This window comes from Drosophila busckii, chromosome X (genome assembly GCF_011750605.1).
Source record: "Drosophila busckii strain San Diego stock center, stock number 13000-0081.31 chromosome X, ASM1175060v1, whole genome shotgun sequence".
Classification (NCBI taxonomy): Eukaryota; Metazoa; Arthropoda; class Insecta; order Diptera; family Drosophilidae; genus Drosophila; species Drosophila busckii.
In genome coordinates, this window is record NC_046608.1 from 2,848,808 (window position 1) to 2,871,193 (window position 22,386).

General features: G+C 38.8%; 1 protein-coding gene across 1 annotated transcript; it reads left to right on the forward strand.

Moving 5' to 3' along the window:
* Nucleotides 1–18,893: 18,893 nt before the first annotated feature.
* LOC108605113 (protein krasavietz-like) lies at nucleotides 18,894–20,372 on the forward strand. Its single transcript, XM_017994676.1, has one exon. The coding sequence runs from the start codon at nucleotides 18,894–18,896 to the stop codon at nucleotides 20,370–20,372; it is 1,479 nt and encodes a 492-aa protein (XP_017850165.1).
* The last annotated feature ends 2,014 nt before the right edge of the window (nucleotides 20,373–22,386 follow it).

A 22,386-nucleotide genomic window follows, 5' to 3' on the forward strand; every position in this document is an offset into this window, starting at 1 on the left:
TATTTGTCGCGATTGTTAATCCGATATTTCCATCAACGATGCTTTGAACTCTTTTATCTGTACTACTCATACAGAAGTGTTTGCAACAAGAGAGTAGGCCTGAATAAGCGAAAGTCGTTATCCAACACTACTTCAGTCAAATTTATAAAAATCAAATCTAAAGCAGCTAAAATGTCTAATACAATGTGAAGTCAAAAACTCAAAAATCTTTTAAGCGAAAATCGATACATTTTCCAACACTAACACTTGAGATGCGTAAAAATCTTAGGCTATATAAAATACTGCGAACTAAAACGATGCAAAGTCGAAAAATCAAAATGACGACAACTTCAAGATTTCAAAAGAATCATTTTCCAACACTAACTTCTGATCAATTAAAATGTTGAGCTATATAAAATGCTTGAACAATGTAAAGTCGAAAAATCAAAATAATAGAATCTTTAAATTGAAAACAGCGTAAGCGAAATTTGTTTTCCAATTTGTCAAAATCTTCAACTGCACAAAGTACTGAGAGCTCAATTCTAAAACGATGTAAGATCTTCAAAGATTAAAGGAGCGCTCTCTAGTTGGCTTGGCGGCTACGAAACAAAAATCTAGCTCAGAGCTATGCGAAATAAATTCAAGTATTGTGGGAAACTTAATGTTTTTACACACCCTTGGGTGCGCTCAAATAAAATAATATAGTGTAGTGCAGCGTTTTAGTAGCAAATGGCAATAAACTTTGACACACACACACAGGCACACACACACACACACTTATGTATACATATATAGAGCAATGAGTAGTGGTGCTGGGGCTGGCGCTGGCGCTTTGATGATTGCTTTATCATTATTAATATCAATGCTATACCTAAATTCACGCTTGACAAGCAATGACGGCTGCTGCTTGAGAGCAAGGGGAGGGGGTGGGTGGGTGTATGGGTGGTTAGGAGGCGTAGCGCGTGCATTGAGACGATAAAAGTTTATGACAATGCGACGCCCACGCCCACATCTAGACTTCGAACGCCCACCTGTCAGCAATTGTTGTTCATATACTTACACATAGGCAACTGTATGTGTGTGTGTGTATGTTTGTTAACTAACTTTTAGAGCGCGCTACTTGCTGTTTAGGGTTCGACTGCTGAAGCGGCAGGGTGGGGGGTTGGGGTTGTTGTATTGAAGTTGCTGTCGTCGTCAGCAAACAAAACAAAACATGCAGCAAAGTTTTGATTGGCAGCTGCCTTTGTTTGTTGCACCAAACAGAGAGAGAGCGACCGGGAAATTTTTGGTAAAACTTTGAGGCCAAACCGCAACTTGGACAGGTGCAAAAGTCGGTGACACTGAGACACTCCCCAATCCCGTCCAGCCCAAAAAGCAGTCTCGCTCTCTCTCTCCCTCTCTCTCTCTTTCTCTCTCTCTCTCTCTCTCTCTCTTAAACGCCTCGAGGCACGTTAAATTCGAGGCCCAAGCATCTTTATTATGCGAACAGAGTAATGCCTACTGCTTTAGCCTTAGGAGTGTGATATGGCTACAGCTAAACGATAATGGCCGGAAAAGGACAAGAAAATTTCCATAATTTTACGAGACTTGACAGAGCCCAGAGCAAGGCAGACAAACAGACAGACGGCTGGATGGACGGACGTCGGGACAGAGACAAAACGACAGACAGGCAGTCAGGTAAGTGCTTGGAGCCTAGACCAGAGAGAGCCATTGACACAAGCATTTGTACACTCTGCCCGTTACGTTTTAATATGTAAGCATAAAAATTTATAGGTGCCAAGCTTAAAATGCAAAAAGCTTAAACAGCTGCCCACACCAACGCCCACTTGGCGACGACTCCAACTCCAACTCCCACTCCCAATTCGAATCTACAGCTGTCAGCATAAGTAACCCTTTTGGCTTTCCAAACTAATGCAGCGCCATCCAGTAGTAGTTGGAAAATGCTTTTAAAATTTACGAGCCAAGTTAATGAGGGAGCAACGGCACTAAGCTCATCCAAATTGCTGATTGAATCATAAACTAGCGCTTAGCGTGTGGCTCAGATCGATAATGCTACTAATTCAGCACAAATAGAATATTGTATTAAGCCCCCACCCACCACCCCAAATCCCAAGTCCACCCAATTGCAAGTTTAAATTTTCGATTAAGGCTAAATGCATTTCTTACTAGAGTTTCGAAAAAAAAAAACCGAAGAAATTATTTGACATATTTGGGCCATCAAATGCTTGTCGCACACTAATTGTGCATTAACACACACACAAACACACACACACAAACATAGACTCAAGTTACGTCTTGGCCGCGAGGTGTGCGCATTAAAGTTGGGCGCAAGCAACTTACGATACACTTTGACTCGTGGATTGCACTCAATGCACTGCTTGACTGTGGACTGCTTAGCCACAGAATATTTTTGGAATATATTCAAAGTTTTTCATACAAATTGATAGCGATCGATCGAGAACAACTGAATTTAAAACAAATCTGTTCAATTTTGTGGGCAAGTGTAGCAAATGCAGCTTTTTAAAATAAACTTCGTTAGCGTTGAGCATAGAAGTATCATGTTAAATTTAGTAACTCTAGCTCTCTTAGTCTCTGAGATCTTGTTGCTCATACAGACGGTCATAGTTTGTCTGGCTAATAATTTTTGCGCTTTAACCGTTACACAACTTCTGCTGCCCCATTTAAATTTGTTATAAAAAATGTGAAAGTGTTTGCAAAAAAATATATGTAGCATATTTCTAGGCAACGCAGCGCCTTTCAAGTTTGCGTTCATGCTCGTATGCATTTCATGTTCATGACACAAATGAAATTTTTATGCACATGTCTGTGTGTCCATGTACGTGTGTGTGTGTGTGTGTGTGTGTGGAAAATCATAACTTGAAATGCGTTAAAATGCATATAAAAAATTTATAGCCTACACTTACGCGCACATTAAATGACATGCCAGTCAAAGGCTTTGGCCAGCGCCACGCCCCCTGCCAAACGTGCTGCCTGATTGCGCCCCCAAACAGCGATGCGCGCGCTGCTTGTGACCCCAAAAGCGATATAATGATGATTTGTATTTTAATCCACGCACACACACAAACACACACACACACACCAATAGACTGGGGCAGCCAACTTTTTAGTTGCTTTGGGTAAAATCAGTTTACTGACCGCATGACAACAATAACAACAAAAAGAAGAAAAGTTTGTCACAGGTATATTCAATTTAACCCTCTACAGTCTCTGGTCTCTGGTCTCTGTTTTGGCATCGCGTGCTCGGCGCAGCAGTTGCAACAACAATGGCGAACAAAATCTACATATGTTCCATATATGTATGTGTGTGTGTGTGTTTGGTATGTGTGGTGTGCATAAAAAAAAAAATGCTGAAAAATACTAGAAGAGCTTTCGATAATTAAAACGCCATTTATTGCTTTCGACTGGGCTGTCAGCCGCAGACTAGCCATTAACCCATTTAATGCGTTTGCCCAACATTTTGCATACACTTTTGAGCCACAAACGACTTACAGAGTTTAACACTCTTAAAAATTCTATGCATTTGCTCAACAAGTTTTAATAATTTTGTTAAAAGCAAACGTTTTAATACAGTTAAATTTTTTTTTGACTGTATGAACGCTGCTATCTAAGCAACTAGCAAGAGCTATTAATAATTAATTTAATAAATAGTTCAACAAGCTTATTTTCTTTAGTAAGCAGCAGCACGTTTCACTACAGTTTGTTTTTTTCTGACTGTATGAACTCCACTAACTCAGCAACTACTACATATAAGAGCTAAAGGGCAGCAAACTTGGTGATTGCATATTGACGTTTTTTTAACATCATAACATAATGCCCGACTACACTAATTAGACTTAAGGTAGACATTTATGCCAATTTCAGATATAATGGTAATTTGTTAATCACAATGAAAATTCCAAGAACAGCATTGAGTACATTTCGATTTTACATCACTTGCAGACATGGAAACCCAAACAGCAGCCAATTTCTCAAAAGCATTTAAGAATTAATAGAAGCCAGCCAACTGCGGCCGTTAAATTTTCATAATTAAAAATCGAATGATTGGTCTTAATTTACTAACAGTTCGTATGAAAATATTAAACGCTTGCTGATTGCTTAACTAGTTAAAAATATTTTAATTGAGCTTTAAACTTAATGAAGTTTGAAATGTATACTCCAAATGCCAACAACGAATATCTACTTAAGAGTTAGCGAAGCATATAATGCAAGGACGAAGTATAAATATAACTGTATCCGGCTGGGACAAACGTATGAGTAATAATTTATGTTACCCACGGCGCACTACAAACGGCCCAGCTATTTTATTTCTTATACAAAAATTATGTAGTCTTAGTCCCGATACGAAATCGTATTAAACTGGGATTTAATTGGCTTTGCAGGCATTGATTTAATTAATCTACCCGCGTTAACTAACCGTCGGATTATGCTTGGCGTCATGTCTATGATTAAATTAGTGAATGGGTGAAATTTCGCTCTTCACATTTCGCGTGTCGAATTAATTTTAATTGATTGCTGCCCTTTGGCTTTTAAGCTACTAACTAACTAATTGTTACTGCAGTTCAATTAAACGAACTCAAACTCAAAAATAAAATTAAAGTCTAATTAAGAAATTCGTTGCGTTTGTGTCAATACTGTAATAAACTAATTTAAATCAAATATTCGTTTTAAAGCATTTTTTGTGTCGACTTTTCACATAGTTAAAATTTTATATTGCGAAGTTGCTAAATAATAAAAGCCAAGAGTATTTAAACGCACTTGGAAGCTCTTGAGCCAAGTTTGCAATTCAGAGCAACACGAGAAATGTTTTGAAACTAAAAGTCTTTAACCTTTAGTGTGTCCTCTTCAAAAAAAGCACACACACACACACACACACAAAAGTTTATGTGCGTTAATTTAAGAAAGACACAGTGGCAAATATATTTTCACACACACACACACTCATACAAACAGAGACATGCATGCGCTTGTTTCTAGTTCCACTTAGAATAGAAACTTGAGCATTTGCCGCAACACTTGACTTGAATTTCTTGTTCTTTAGCTTGTTTTATAGCTTTATATATATGTATATGTATATATAGTATACATATATAGAGCAGCACATGTATATGAGTGTGTTTTGCTTTTGTTAATTTCTGTTGTTTGCCGCTAACCCCAACAATGGCAAACAGGCTCACACACACACACACACACACACACTCAGCGAAAGATAAAGACAAGCAAACAAACAGACAAATGAACAGATGAATAGAAGGATAAGATGTTTGGCACACAGAACAACAATGAAAAGCAAAAAAAAAGGCAAAACAAATAAAATTTATGTATGTAGGCTGCACATGTGAGATTCTGAATCTTTGTGTGAGTGTGCAATATATTTATTTTTATTTTATTTATTGTGACTTGCCTGGCGTATACTTGATGCGGCTGCAGTTATGCTTGGGACTGTTTGTTATTGTTGATTTGGTTTGGTTTGCTTGTTGTTATGATTGAGTCTCTTTGGTTTAAATTGCGAGCTTGTTAAGCGCTGCTCTCAAAAAATAAATAATAATAATAATGCACATACGCACTGTTGTTTTTAGCACATACAAAAAATGTAAAAAGCAAAGCGGAACAAACGCGACGTTTTGGGCACACAACAAAATGTTTTTCTTTTTTTTTGAGCATTTATTTCATAAAGTTTGAATTTGTGATTTTTGTTTGTTTTTTTTTTTTTTTTTTTTGTTAATTTTTGTTGTCTTTTTGATTGGTCACGCTTTGTTTTGTTTGCCGACTCTCTCGCTATTGTGTGTGTTTGGTTTTGGAAACTACGCTGACACTTGCTGCAAATATTTCGTGCGTGTTTGGGCGCGCGTGTGTGTGTGTGTATGTACGCGTGTGAACCGTGGGTTGTATGAGAGCAAAAAGTGTGTGGAATAGTTTTTTAATCCGCACAAATCCGCTGATAAATTTGAACTGAATGAGTTCAAAAGTTAAAATGAGTTTGCATACCCAGAGCGCTACACTTCATTGGCGATATGCTCGCTGCTTGCGACTGACGAGCGTCGAAACGAGCGCCCAAGCGTCGAGTCGTGTGCGCCCCAAGCCGAGCCGAGCGGCGACGAGCCGCAGCCGACTGAAGCCGCCTGCATAGGCGAGGGTTGGCTGTTGCCAGGAAACAGCAACAAAAAGAGCGCAACCGAATGCGAGAGAAAACGAAATCGCCAAAGCGCCAACGAAAAGCTTTGCAAAGCTTCGCTTCACACACGGCGCAGTTTTTTAAATATTTTTCAATTTAACCGTTAGGCGCAAAAAAATAAAAAAGCAATATTGAAAAACTGCTAAAAACAAAAACAATTTGCACATAGCAATGAAAAGAAGAAAAAAAACAAAACGCAGCTTTCACTTTCAAAAACAATGCGCAAAATGTTTCAAAATTTTGGCCTTTTGAATTTTAAAATTACATGCAATTTTTTTATATTTTAGTTTTTGTCACACACACACACACACACACAGTGAAAAACACACACAAAGCGAGTGGCAACTTTAGCTTGAAAAAGTTTTTCAAATTCTGTTTAAAAATAGTTTTGTGTTGCTTTTGCTCTTGTTCTGGGGCGCACACCTTCAATACTGGACTGCAATGGAACTGAACTGAACTGAACAGAGCTGATGTGAAGCAACAACTGACTGAACGTTTCAGTTTTAAAAAACCCGAATGCAGCGATTGCTGCTGCTGCTGCTGCGGCTGCTTCACCAGCCATACAAAAGCGAGAGAGCGAGCTTCGCTTCAGTTGTGTGCAAGCTTTCAAGGCTGGCAAAACGACAGTCGGCGTAGCATATGTGGGCGGGGTGGGTACTGAAGTGAATTCAACAATTGTGGCGGCGGCGTTTTTACTCGTCCTCGAGCTTTCAAACACGCGCAGGCGCCGTCGCAGCGTCGTCAGGAAGGTTAAGGAGGAGCAAAGTTGAGATGAGACTGCTGCTGCTGCTTGCTGCTGCACACACCTGTGATTTAGGCGAGGACGAGTGCGAGGCCGAGTCCTCGCTGCCACACAGCTGATATTTACCTTACTCCCCAACCTGTCGCAGGCAGGCGGGTCCTTCCTAAAGCGAATTTATACTGGGGGAAAAAAATAAGAAAAGGCGAAACACTAGACACAACAGCAGCCATAATGGCCGCTTTATTCAGCAACGCACTTAGATATGATAGCCCAGGTTTATGCTAATGTTTGCCATTGCTTTAAGTAGACAGCTAGTCAGCCAGGCAGTCAGTCAAGCAGTCAAGCAGTCAACCATTCAACCATTCAGTCAGTCAGTGAGTAAGTAAGACATTCTCTTGCTCGTTTTGCAGTAAATGTCAACTTTATTTTTAAGCTCTCATTCGCTTGAAATACTTAGCCTGCAGTTCTTATTTATAACGGAGCACCCCAAAAACTAAATCAAAATAACCAACAAGCAAAACACTTGACACACACTTAAAGCTTCAATTTTATGCTTATATTATATTTATGGCTGAGCTGAGTGTTTAGTAACTGAAAACATTCTTAAATTTCAAACTCAAACTAATGAACCAATATCTGAATGCACTACAGACTTTTTCCTGCGAATTATGCGCACTCTATTGTGTTCGCTATAATTTCATATCAATTAACAAATTATGCACATTCCACTCACTGTTGCTTATTATAATTAAAAGCAAAAATTGTTTGCTTGGGGAACCAAACAAATTATTTGAAATCTGATTCTGCGTACAAAGTATTCAAACTCAGTAAATCAAATTCATAATAATTGTTACATTTTTGCTACTAATTAGTTAGTTTTGGTTTGAATGGAATGTGCAATGGAATCAACTTTAGTTGAAATATGACACTAAATGAAATTAAATAGGCCAAAACCTAAAGCGCATAAAAAGAATTTAAATTGCATTAAAAATTGCATAATAATTTGCATATATCATGGACAATCTGTTATTTAAATGTTATCTGCTATTAAAACTCTTGCAACAGTACAAAAAATATTTAGTAAATGCTTAATTATTAATTTAAACATGTAAACATTATGAAGTCTCTGATTTTATTACTAAGCGATTTCTTTTAACACTAAACCAGACCTGATGGGGTTAAGGGTTTTCCCCAAAGCTTGCAACGAATGTTGGGTCTGCTTAACACTTCCAATCTATAAAATTTAAAAAAAAAAAATGAATTTTTAAATACTATAATTTAAAATATTTTTGTAATCATTTTCTTTTATCACATTAAATAAATAAAATAGTTGACAAATTAAATAAATAATGTTAAGTCTAATGTGCTAATTGTTGTTTCCCAACACTGTAAAGTGTGTAGACGCTTCGCAACACTGCTCGGCTGTACATAAATCGCTTGTTAATGAGCCACATTATAGCTGAGCTAGCTTATTAACTGTAAAACTGAAAGCAAAGCGCACACAAAGCCAAAAAATTCTTGTCGCCAATAAACGGCAGCGGTCAAAGTTGAGCGTCGAATTGGGCAATTAAGGCCAAATCACATGCAAAAACAAATCAAATACGCCGGGGCCAGAGCCACATCAAATGCTGCTGCTGCTGCTGCTGCTTCTTCTTCTACAATTTGGGGGGTGGGGGCGCCAAGTGTTTGTTTTTGCATTGGATTTTAATAATCTTTGATGGCCCCATCGAGTGCTCAACACACATTAATGACAGATAACAGACACTGATAGTTAAAAAGGCAAACTGAACTGAACTGAACTGAATATTGATAATGAAATGAGTTTTTATAGATATTAATGCATGTCTTTTGATTGTGCCGCCGCCGCCTTGACCCTGAAGAACTAAACTAAGCCGTAAGCTAAGCGGACTTAACAAATTGGCAAACAAATTTATGGCTTGTAGTTTCCCAAACTCAACCATTGGGCCCATTGGGTGAGGATGGGGCTGGGGCCCTGGGCATATTTTGTTTAGAGTTTAGACACAGAGACAACTTGATGAATTTGCTGTGTGTCTTGGGCTGCGGATTCGAATGGAACTTGTAGTTAAAAGTCTATTAAATTTTATGCCTTCGCAGCAGCAGCAGCGTTTGGTCCTATTTCCTGCTCAAGCTGAAGCTGCTGCTGCTGCTGCTGCTTTGGCTGTTGTTACAGGCATTTCATTTGCAGACGCAACACAAAATAAACCTAATTACACTTTACTTTCACTTTTACTTTCACTTCGTGGGGCGTGGGGAGCAGAGCGTAGCAGCAGCTTGCGCTGTCTGTGTGTGTTGGCAACTTCAAAAGCTTTGGCCAATGCAAAGTTTTAGCCCAATACACAGTTGGCAATATAATTTTACTTTATGTACAAGCCAATAAACTAACTACAGTTACTTATACCTACATTAGAGTGAACCTTATTTTAAACGTAGTTTTATATGGTAAAAAAAAAAAAAAAAACATTTATACAGAAATTAATTTTAAGCACGATAAATGAAAAGCTTTGGGTTAAGTTGGGTGAGCGGTAATTTAAGCAGTTGGGGTAATTAGGATTGGGTAGCAGTTCGGGTTCACATTAAGGCAGAGAGAACTTTTCTTAATAATTTGCTACTTATTTTCATTCTTTATAAATTAACCACCAGATCAAATAAAATACAAAGTGCATGCTTAATTTTGCTCTATATTATTATTAGCTAGACATTTTAGGATAGAAACTCTAACAAGGAGACACCACGACGTTGGGGTCACCGATTTGATTGACACTGAAATTTGATATGTTATACCATGCGCCTATTTTAGTGAATGTAAAATATTATGAGCGGACGGCCAAGGATTCGTCCATTACAAAACGTCTTAAAGTTTTGCCACACGCGGTTAAAATAAATCACAAAGTTGAAAACGAAACATTTCAACAACTGCCGAAGTGGCCTAAACTTAATGGGGGTGACGTAAGGCAGTAATCTAAAGCGGGAGGGGGGGGGGGGGGGGGTCTCGGTGCTCGATTCTGTTCTCCCTTCATCCCCTTTTCTGCTCCACTCAATCTACCTGGCCGCGCAAGATGCCAATTTATTTTTAATCACTTTTATTCACGAAATGATATTGCATAAAAGAATAAACGAAAAATTTTTTTGCAATTGTAAATAAATGCAATTAGAAGGAAATCAGCAGGTTAGGCCCCAAATTCCAGCGTTATTGTTCTCTTTATTTTTATATCTCAAACAACATACAAAAAACGAAAGCGACTGTCAGGGAGGGGATTTGATTATTGCGCTCCATTAATTTACGGCGCTTCTCCTGACAACAAATTAAACAATAAAATGCGCAAAAGCCCAGCACCCCGGATCGTGCGTAATTATATCATATTATAAAAAGTAATCAAGCGAAAACAGGCTAAATAATTTGTTTCGGGGCCTCCGGGTGGTTTTTCAGAATATTGTTAACATTGAATGCATCAGTTGGCGCTATGCAAACATTTAACGACGAACAGAATGTATTATGTTTTTTTTTTTTTTTTTTTTCCCTCAACAATTGGAATTGAGTTGGTGGTTTTTCCTTCTCAACCAGAAAAAACTTGAATAGTACCCCTCCCCGCCCCTGCCCTCTTCTGCAGTAAATGCGCATTCCATATTCCACTGCGCCGCACTTGTGCACAATAATTGAATGAAACTGTTTTATTTTTTTATTTGACAAATATATCATTTCTGTGAACTTGATTCACTGAAATTATTATGTTATAAAAAAAACGAGAGAATTAAACAAAGATTTTAAAATATTAAAAATATAATCTTAAAAAAAAAAAAACAAATTAATGAAAAAAAAAAAGGGAAGCTTGCTTAAATGAACGGGGATCAATCCGAATCGGCCACGCGACTATCTCTTTTTGGGTATCGGGCATATAAGATATTCTCCCGCGCTCCCTAACTCATCTGGGCCACACAACAGATACAAGCAATTATAAATTAAGAACGATTGGTTGATTATACCTTAAAATATGGTAACTTCTTTGCTTTTAAGAAGGGAAAAAACGTTTAAAGAAGGGACGCTGAATCCTTAAGGGCCGTATGTCAGGCGCGTCAATATATAATTTTTAACGAATATATTAGTCCACAAATGGCCTACGGCTAAACATAATTCCAATTCAGCCAAATCGGTGACCCCAACGTCGTGGTGTCTCCTTGTAAGTCATCGTAGTTTTATATTAAGACTCTTACGCTTTTTATCTTGAGAGCTTAAAAACTTCAGAGACTCCCGTATTTTATATTATCTAACATTCGTTTAGATTTGACATCAATGTCACTAGAAATTTCCCAGTTACTTTTTTTCTATATATTTTAAGTAATACTTTAGCATAAGCATTTAAAAAATCGAAAGTGCATGTGTAGTCAAATGCTATATTTTAATTGTTATTATTTTTAAATAATTTCTTATTTTTTTTCTAATAATTTATCACTTTTTTACAAAAAACTACAATAAAATTTTATTGAATTATTAATCTATTAATTTTAATGCAACTAAAAATAAATAAAATAGCAGTAAATGGGTGTGTAATCAAATTCGAAAAATGAAATGTATTCGCAATCAATTGAGTGATTTTTCAAGTATAAGGGCCACCCTAACCTACACACACACACACACACACATACATGTATACATTAAAATATATGTTTGTCTGTTGCCAATTTGAGAGTCAATAAAAGCGCTTAGAAAGCCGTTATGTTAGTGGCAAGTGGCAAATCCGCTGCAGCGCACAGTGGACAACAACAACAACATAATGAATACTTTTTATATGCAAATTATTAACATAATGTGTGTGTGTGTTAAAGTGTTGTAAAGCGTTTTTCAAGCGCTTCTTTGTATGTGTGTGTGTGTGTGTGTGTGTGTGTGTTAATTTAAATAATAAATGGGCACGGTCGGGCGGTCGGGCGGTCGGGCGGTCGTTCGATCATCAGTGAGCTGCGCTCATAAGTAGGCAATAACTTTTGCTTTTGTTGTGGCAAGGCCTTTGTAGTCGACTCGAGCCGCTTTGTATGGCCGCCCAAGCAGCCGTAATGAGCGTGTCATTTAGCGTAATTTCAGTTGATTGTTATGGCATTACTACAATGATGAGAGGGAGCCGCTGAGAGCTCGAAGCAAATAACAAAATCTCATACAGCAGGCACAACAAATTGAGTTTATCTTGTGGCACAGCCAAAAAGTCCAAATACTCAGACACATGTATATTGGTTTATCTCAACGTTCTTCCATCCATCCGTCCGTCCGTCCGTCTGTCTGTTTGTCTGTCTGCATAAATTACAGTTAGTTGGCTTTTGTATTGCTCTCATCGCTTACCCTTTTGGCCAGCATTCAATTTTACAAGTGCTGGCAGCTTCTTCTTCCATGTTCTATGGCTTACCTGTAAATAGATAAACAAAACACACACACACACACATCAAATCAACAGATAGAGAGAGAGAGAGCGAAAGAGATAGCAAGACACAATTTGCAGCATATAAATTTCATATATTGAGAGCTTACATTTAACCTTTGTGTTTTAAGTCAATTTGTGGCAAATGCTAGAGGTCAACACTGAAGCTGAGAGGCTTCCAATATATTTATAGCCTATTACGAATTAACGCAAAACCAACTTCTTGCCTTGAACTTTGAAAACTGCTGCTAATTTGATGTGACAGCATGTGGGCGGCAAAACTATAAGTTGCCACTAAACGGATTACTCTGCCACTAAATGAGGCAGTCTAAGTAAAATTGATTTTATATTTGTCTGCACTGCAAGCAACAACAACAAATACTAACTAAATGAATAGAGTGAATTCTGAATAGTTATCAAGCGCATTCCCAACAACATTACATTTCCATGAATTCTACGCTTAGCAGCAGCAGCGTCGCAGCAGCAAAGAAATAAATACTTATGATAACCAGGGCACACTCAACAATTCCCAGTAACTATTTATGTGACGTTTTGTTATTGTGGCAGCAGCAGCAGCACTAAGTACTGCGGGCGCGGGCAGTAGTAGATAATTGACAAGCGACCCAAGCACACAACACACACAATAACAACTAAAGCTGGTTAAATGCAATTCATTGTAAACATTCGCTCTAATTGAATGCAGGTATTTGTTATTATTGCGCCTGCCGCGCAGCATTCAGTGAAAGAGCCATAAGACCTTTGTAAAAAAAAGAAATGAAATAAAATGAATTTCCACAAATTGAGATTGCATTCATATAAATAGCAGCTCCTTTTTATTCAGCCCACACATTTATGCAGTGCGTCTTAATTAGAGCAGCAAACTGCATGCAAAGTAGAGCAGCATCTATAGTTTAAACAAATTGGGCAGCTCTAGCATCGAACATATCAAGCAGAAAAACGAATTCATCGAGTTAAATTCAATGCTTATCAGATTGGATTAGTTGCATGCTTAACAAATTATTTTGCTGTTTTCTATGCTTTCCGTGTTAATTTAAATTTTATATCTAAAAACTTATCAGCCTGAAGGCCTTTATTGCTCTCGCTATACCAATTGTAGCATAGAATTAAATTCTAGGCTACAATTAAAATAAATAAATAAATATCTAAAAACAACAAAATTCCCTTTAGGGTTTCCCAATGCTTACAACAATTGTTAGCTCTGAGTTAAACGTGTGCTACATTAATATTAAATATTTGTCATAACTAATAAATTGATTTATTGACTTTGGACTATTTTTATTTAATAGTTGACTAAATATTTAAATTTAACTTAATGTTTAGTAAACGTATTTGATTGCTATTTTACTATTTTAATTATTGACTATGCTACAACTAAAAGATTATTTTTTTTTTCAGTGAATTTTTCTTTAATAATATTAAATACTTTTGTAGCCACTCACGCTTTTTTTTATTATTTGTTCTTCTGCGAAGCAATAAAAAATAATCGAAAAATGTAAATCAATGAGTTTTTTAATCTTAAATAATTACGACTACTATATAATAAATATATAATCGTAAATCATAGTGCCGGCCGAAAATAATCGTAGTTAATCAATTAGTTCAGCTTTTAATCTATTTATCAATTAGTATGATTGCTTATCATAAGAGCTATGATTAGGAACTCATGAAATAAAACAAATTTATGCTTTTTAATTAGCAAGCGAACTTAAATTGAATGCAGGGCAAAGTAAAAAGAGAAATTAAGCTAAGTTACTTAAGCAAAATTATATTAAACTATTTGTTCACACGATTGACGAACGAAAGTGAGCGCAGAGAGTTTGCAGTAAGTGCTACGCTGCGTATACGTAACCTCAAGTGCTGCTGGCTGAAGCATGTCAATGCCAGCAAACAGTTCACACTTGGTTAGACCACAGTCTTTATATATAGATATATATAAAGCAAGGATAAAAGTGAAGAGAGCACACACATGTGTCTGTGTGTGTGTGTGTGTGTGTACGTATTAGGCCAAGTGAATGGAAGCAAGTAATTTCGTTTAATTAAAACATGCCAATGCAAGAAGAACACAAAGCGCCGAAAGATCAAACACATTTCAAATGAGAGCTAGAGCTGGAGAGCTCGAGCTGGAGCGCTGGAGCGCTGGACGAAGGCGACAAAATGCACACTTAAATTTTATGGACGAGTTGCAACAAATGGAGCAATTGCGATGTCGCATGCCAGAAGCAGTTAAGTTATCCAAAACGGATTGGGTTGGGTACGGGTTCGGGTCGAGTTGCCAAACAGCGAAGTGAAGCAGCCATGATGATGACGCGGCTAAAGCATAAGAGAGAGAGGGAACGATAGCGACGGCTGGAGATGTTGATAACCCGTCGCGGCGCTGCGTTCTTCCGCCCACTTGATGCTCATTACAGTCAATTGAAGTTAATGCAGCAAGCAGCTGTTTAAGCTCGTTTCGTTTCGCTCGCACTTTTTTTCTTTGACTCGCTTTTTAAGCCGCGCGACGCGCGTCTTCTCTCACTCTCGCTCTCACTCTCGAGGCTCTCTCATTCTCACTCTGTCTGTGTTTTGTGCTGCGCGAAAGGTAAAAGAAACAAAAAGAAAATTTTCGCAGCCTGCCATTATGGCAATTTAATCGAGCGGAAATAAAGTGCTTTAACATCATAAACAAGATTTAATGTGACAAAAAAGCAAATCACAGACAACACCCCTGCCCATGCACCACCCCCCCACCCACTCGTCCCCTGCCCCGTTCATCAGCGAGGCCAACATAAATGTCAAACGACATTTGGGCCGAAGACAACAGCCGCCAAATCCTTTACCAAGCCCAAGCTGTCACACATAAGCAGCAGCAACTGCCGCCTGCAGGCACAACAAGTGGGCGTTGTCGTAGGGGGGGTGTGGCTGGCTTAGTAGGCATGAAAAATCGCGGTCTTGTTACAATCTTCAAGCGTTTCATTTGGATTATGAAACCGTTTACATGACAGCGGCGGTTGCAATTTGAACCTTCCTAATTTCCTGTGTGGTCTGCCCCAGAGATGAGCCAATCCCTATTCGGGCTGCGTGTGCCGCGTGTTTCTATTCAACAAAAAATACGGACAAGCTGTTTTTATTTCATAACAATTTAAAAAAAATAAATAAATTAAAAAGTAAGTGCGCAACCAATTATTATATTTTTTTTGACTAGGGCAAATATATTAGATTTTTTCAAATTGTAAACCTTTTTTTTTCTAATTTTTTTTTTCAAAAATATAAACAAATTGCTATGGAAACTGCATAACCAAATTAAGTTGCTCTAGCTCTTATACTCACTGAGTTATCGTTGCTCATACAGACGGAGGGACATTTTTTGGGCAGAACTCTGGTCCAAAATTTGAAAATTCGATCGGTCCAGCACTGAGCTGCGACTTAAATATTTATTTTAAGCCATCTCTAGTTCATACCACACCCCCACCTCACGCCCCTCAGCAACTGTGCGGTAAAGCACAATAGATTTTTTTTGCTGTTGCTTTTTTAAAACTAGTTGGCTTACACTTTTAGTTCTAGCCAGAGCAACAGCTTTTGGCCACAGAAACTATTTGAAGCTGCGTGCAAACAAAATGTTTGATATAAAATAAAAGTAGCAAAATTGATTGATATAAAGTTAAATTGTTCCAAGCTTTTAATTGCAATATAATATTGATATATCAAAATTAAGCTTGAAATAAATATGTTTTAAGTCTTAGAACAGATAACAGATTTGCAAACTTTTTTAGAACTTTGTTTAAAAGAATAATTAAATAATAATAAATTAAACATAAAAAACACGTAGAAGCTAAGCTAAGAATTTTATGCCGAAAAAATATATTAAAATATTATTAAATATTTAATAGTAATAAACTATTTATAAGCAGACAATTCTTATTAGACAGTTTGATCATTTAAATTGCAGCAGTCACTACCATTGACTTAAACTTACCGTAGAACAGAAGAACAAAAAAAAATATTATGGGCTAATCAATGGAACGCGCAGCTAGAAACTTGCGCAGCTCGTCAATTTGCTGGCTGGCTTGTCAATCAGTGCGTGCCAATCAATCAGTCGAATTAGCAGCAAGAAGCGAAAATGGAAACGCTTATCGCTATCGATAAATCAATCAAAGCTCGCATACGAATTGCTAAATCAATTAAAGTGCAAATAATTATGAATATCAACTACTGCGCGCTCACTCGATAGCCGCGTCAAATAAATCAATCAAGTTGTTGAGCTGCTGACGTTGAAGCGTGGAAACTGCGAGTTGCTGTAAGTGTTGCCAACAACCACGAGATACACTGGCTGGCCAGTGTTGTATAACGTAGGCAAGCAGCTTAAGCAAAGACCTCAACTTGACAGCCTCGCGCTCTAGTCATAGCGGCTCGTCATTGTCCCATTTGTCAGTCAAACTCAGTCAAGACCTGCTCACGATATTCTTTCAAGTGCACTGTGCACAGTGGGCGTAAATTACGATACAAATTTGTAATAAAATGAAAATTATATGTTAAATCGAATTTAATTTTATTAATTAATATATATTTATGATTATGATTGAATGCAAGCCTAAGTAATCGATAAACAAAACTGTTTTTTTTTTCTCTGTATGCAAAAATAATATAAAATTACTCATAATGTTGTGTTTAGTAAATAAATATAATAAATAAATTTATGAAATATAAAGACTCTAGCTGAATCTAACAAAATCGAGCAGAGCACTTTAAAAATTAATATCGGGAGTTCTTATGTGAAGGCTAAAAACTGAAAACTTATATGAATAAAAGATTGTTATGCTAAAGTGTAACTTACTTACAAATTTGCTTGTTTTTGAATTTTATAAAAAAAAGTGTATGGGGCCAAATTCAGATAAAATCAAAATTTTATATTGATACTCATAGCATAGGTTAGAAGTTTCTAGCTAGAATTTTAAGAAATTGCCCCAGGGTGCAGCATATAAAGTATGAGCTTAGCTTTCACTGCATGTGTGTGTGTGTGTGTGTGTGTGTTGTGTATTCATGTGTGCTATTTGTATTTGTATTGCTGACAGTGCCTAAGCGGCTATTTTATCATGTCTACTTTACAGCATTTATTCCACCCACACACACACACACACACACACACACACACATAGAGCTCGAGCTCAACACTATGTTATGAAAAATGACATACACAACAAGCATATGTCAGCGAGCTGCCTATGCTAACAAACATATATCAAAGCTCATCTGAAAAAGAGAGAAAGAGGAGAAAACTGAAATCAAGCGCTCAACTAAGATGATGAATACTTTTTTTTTTATACTTAGAGGGGGTTGCTGGTGGGGGGGAGGTTGAGTGCTAAGCTGGTTTGTTCATTAATTAGTAGACATGCTCAAAGGTTATGGTAATATTAGCAACATGACTTTTCACAAATACAAATGGGAGAGAGTCTCTGTGTGTGTGTGTGTGTGGTCTTCTTCTTCTCAGAATGTCGCAGCGAATTATCTGCTTTAAACATTTCTCAATGCTCATGGCCCGTGGCTCATGCCCTTGTGCATTTTGTTGCCTTAGCAGCTATGTAATAGATATAGCTCTGACTGATCTAAACGTGAGTTATGAAAATTGTAATTAGCAGAGATAATTAAAAAATATATAAGCATCTACTGCTGCCCATTGTGAGTGGATATATTTATTTGCTGCTGATACTTCGCGTAGCTCTAAGCTAACTAATTTAATTATAAGAGATTTATTTTCATTTGACTTATCAGCAGTTTGCCTGGTAATCAATCCAGCAGAGCAAGTATCTCTCTCGCTCTCTCTCTCTCTCTCTCTCTCTCTCTCTCTCTCTCTCTCTCTCTCTCTCTATCTCGCTCTATATGCAGCAAATAATTTCTATTGATTATAAACTGCTTGCGTACAAATTTGAAGCACTGTAAAATAATTAATTCATAAACAAAACTTTTTCTTCCAATTGTTTGTTTTTATGCATTTTATATTTTAATTTAAATAGCAAAATCTATTTTGCAATTCAATTCAATTTGATTGTGCAGTGTTTAGAATAAATAATTTAAATTTCATTAAACTATTAGTGTTAAAACAGTGTTGAAAATATTGAGCAGTAGCTTTGATTTTTTTGTTTTTGTTCACAGCTTTGTTTAAGTTGCCACAAGCGGCATTTGAATATAAATTTCTGTGTGTTTTAGTTGTGTCGGTTTTTAAACAGAATTTCAAATTGTAGCAGAAACAGCTAAAGCCAAAAAAAACAAAACAAAAGAAATACAAAGCTATAAACAACAAAATTTCTGGTAGACAATAAAAGTTGCAGCACCTCACACATAAGCAAAAGTCAATCAAAATTCTTATATGTGAATTACACACACACACGCATATAGAGACGGATAGACAGAGACAGAGCTTGCAAGCTGGCCAAATGTGAATAGCAAATTTGGCAAATTCACACACACACACACACACACGCACATATAGAAAGTAGTGAAAGCGAAGTAGAAGCCAAGAGACAATAGCGTGGTAATTAAGGCAAGGCAAGCTCCAATGGCAATGGCATCCAAGTGTTTATTGCCAGGCGGCGGCGGCGGCGGCGGCGTCGGGAACGCCGGGAGTCGCGTTAAGCGTTCAAAGGCACGTGACGCATTGAGCTACTGCAGCGAGCTGATTGAGGCGATGGACCGCAGCAAGGGCAGGCTGGAGCCCAGCTGGAAGGCATTGGATAGCATTGTGGGCAAGCCCGAATATGCGCGCTATGGTGAGCAGCTCTATGACGTCATTGTGACGGGCGGACTGCTCAAAGTAGCGGTAACTGGCAATAGCAAGGACAACAGCAACAGCAACAGCAACAAATCATCTACGAGTGGCAAGTCTAGCTCACCGGGTGGCTCAACCAATTACTGCGTATTTCGCGCCCAGGAGGAGCTCAATACGCTGCGTGTGTATGAGCAGCTTATGCTGCGTCTACGGCGTCGCCACAAGCATGTGGATGCGGCCTTTGAGCCGCACATGCAACGACTGCTGACGCTGATTGCAAATTTTGAGATTTCGGAGCGGCGGCGTCTGGCGCTGCTGCTCTCGCTCTTCTTCATCGACAATCAACTGAATCCGCGCTGTTTGCTTGCGCTCGGACAGCAGCCGCTGAACATTGAGGAGGGACTGGCGCTGGAGTTTATGCTGCTGGTGTGCGGCACATTGAAGCGCGAGCGTGGCGCCGACTTTATGCTGCAAGTGCTGAAGCGCAGCGGACTGAATGCAAAGATTAAGACGTTTATGCCGCCAATGCTGCGCAGCGATTTATATTTCCAGCAGGTGTATCAGGAGAGCGATCTGCAGGAGCTGATCAAGCTGCATGAAACGCACGCGGGCCAGGAGCTGCGCCATGCGCTGCAGGAGCGACTGCTCGACGACTTTACCGAGCATCTGCCCCAGGTCGCTGTCGTGCGTAATGTGCGCAAATTTCAGCGCAAGCATCACATGTCCAATCCCGAAATTATCGATATTGTCTGGCATACCATCACCAGCTGGAATCGCCCACGCGGCGGCACCAGCAGCAGCAGCAGCGCAGGCAACAGTCAACAGTCCACCTCCCATCCCTATGTGGAGCACACAATGCGCCAGCTGCAGACCTATGGACCGCTTCTGAATGCACTTTGCAGCACGGACAGCGCTCAGATTGCGCTGCTCAATATTTTGCAGGAATGGTGCTATGAGCATCAGTCGCTCTTCAAATTCTTCGAGCGACTCGTCGTCCATTTGTATAAGGCGGGCGTGCTTAGCGACGAGGCCATCATGCGCTGGCATGGCGTCGAGCATTCCAGCAAGGGCAAGCTCGCATTTCTCAGTCAGATGCAGCGGTTCATTCACTGGCTGAACAGCGGCAGCGACTCCCATTGCCGTCTCGACTACAGCAGCTACCTGGCCAATCAGAAGACCCAAAAGGCGCGCTCCTCGACTCAGACGCAGCTCTATAGCGATGTCATGCCCGTTCGCCCAGGCTGTGCCAAGTTTGCCAAGCACATGGCCAATTAACAACAAACGCTACCCCCACCCAACCCCCATTCAACTGAAACTGTTTCTGCTACAGTCCTTGAGAACTTGAAATCCACTAAAACCTTGTAGTTCAACTCCCCCCCCACAGCCTGGCTTTTGATATTTAAATTATTTGTGAACTTTACAAAATCAAATTACTTGTTAAATGTCAATAAACAAAGCAACATTTTTGGCAACAATTTGGCGTCTGCTTCACTAACATGGCTTAGACACTCGTTGACCTTTTAGCAGCAAAGTTTTCTTTTCAACAGCTGTTGACACATACCCGAGACCCCACCCCCACCCCAACCACTGTGTTGACCGAATGGATAAAAATCTTTCCCTGCGGCAGCGGCTGCCTGCAACTTAAATGGGCAACATAATTAAGTTAGTGGGCGGAAATTATTGAATTTTACATGAGTGCATTCTGGATTCAATTAAATGACCCAGCGGCACACAACAACACAAATTGAAATGAAAAAAGAAACAAAAAGCAACAACGCGACGAAAGAAAAGAAAAAGTGTAGCCTGGTTGGTTGGTTGGCTAGCTGGCTGGCTGGCTGGCTGGCTGGCTGGCTGAATTGGTATTAAAAACAAAGTAAAGCAAAGTAAACTTTGTACGGCGCTAAATTGAATGTCCGTGTGTCGATCATTGGTGCGGCAATCTTGTGGCATGCCGCACGTGCCTAAGCCAGAGACTCAGCCCGATGCTGCCTCAAGGAACTGCAAGCTGCAGCGACTATTGCCGCACGTTGCAAGTTCGCGCGCGCGGCCAGCGATAAATCCCAAGCACAAACAAGTTAAGCATAACAAATAAATTAGGCGGCAACAACTTTATGTATACCCTGTAAATTGCTCAATCTAATGCCCACACACCCCTCCCCCTGCCTACATAACTCCCAATGCCAGACACTGCCCAGTAGCTTAAGCTAAGCACTGCCAACTTCTATGCCATGCACCCAGTCGATATTGAAGCTCAGCCGTGAGCCAAGCGCCAGCGCCAACTACTGTGAATGACAAGTACGTGACTGAGACTGAATGTGTTTCGTTTATACGCACTCGTGTCGTCGTGTGGCGCGATACAAAAATCCACCAGTTTATTCAATTTGTATTAATGGCTTTGAACAGTTGGGGGTTTGGTCATTCAAGAAGCTTAAAGTATCAGCAGCAACTATTGCCAATAGCTTAACGTGAGTTCGATTCAAAAGATTCAAGCAGCAGCATATTGAGCAAACGTGTTCTCACTAAGCTATAAAAATGTATTTTAACTATTTATTCTAAAATTTAACTTGTACATTCAGAATTTTAGTTGCTTCTAACAAATAACTTTTCGTTCTTGACTGCCTCAAGTTATTCACAAGACTAAAATAAATAACTGAGCCGACATGAGTCGTAATCGAAGCCTGCACACGTGTTGCTTTTAGTATTAATGGCTAATTGACTAATTTGAAGTTTGCTATGCTGTTAGTCAAGACACTAAACTGCCAGCAAGCTAAGAAAATCGCAGCAAGCATCAAAATTGTGGCTTGAGCTCGCGCACTTAGAGCAGAACAGCGAGAACAAGAATGCACTTATAATAATCCTCTTAAAATATTTTTGTTATTCGGAGCCCAAAAGAAGAACCAAAAACCAAATACAAGAGAATAAATTGCAAACGTAAGGAGATTCCTTACCCTTGATCCAAGAATAACTGTGAACAGAGCAAGCATCGATGCAAAGTTTGCAAATTTCTTAGAACATCAATGCATTTTCGCAATGTTTGCATTAGAGTTGAAACGTGTTAAGGCTTCAATTATTATTCTGGGAAAATAGGTAATCTTATAATTAAGTTATTTGCATGCCAAGCTTTTGCCAAAAATTAAAAAGGCTTTAGTCGTTAAGTTGCAGTCTTAGGGTTAGTACAAACAGGAGGCTATATCAAGAATATGTATAAAATCTCAACGAATTAAACTATTAGCGCCTTCTGTTCATTTTTAATCAAAGAGTCAAATCAGGACTGCACTTTCTACTTTGC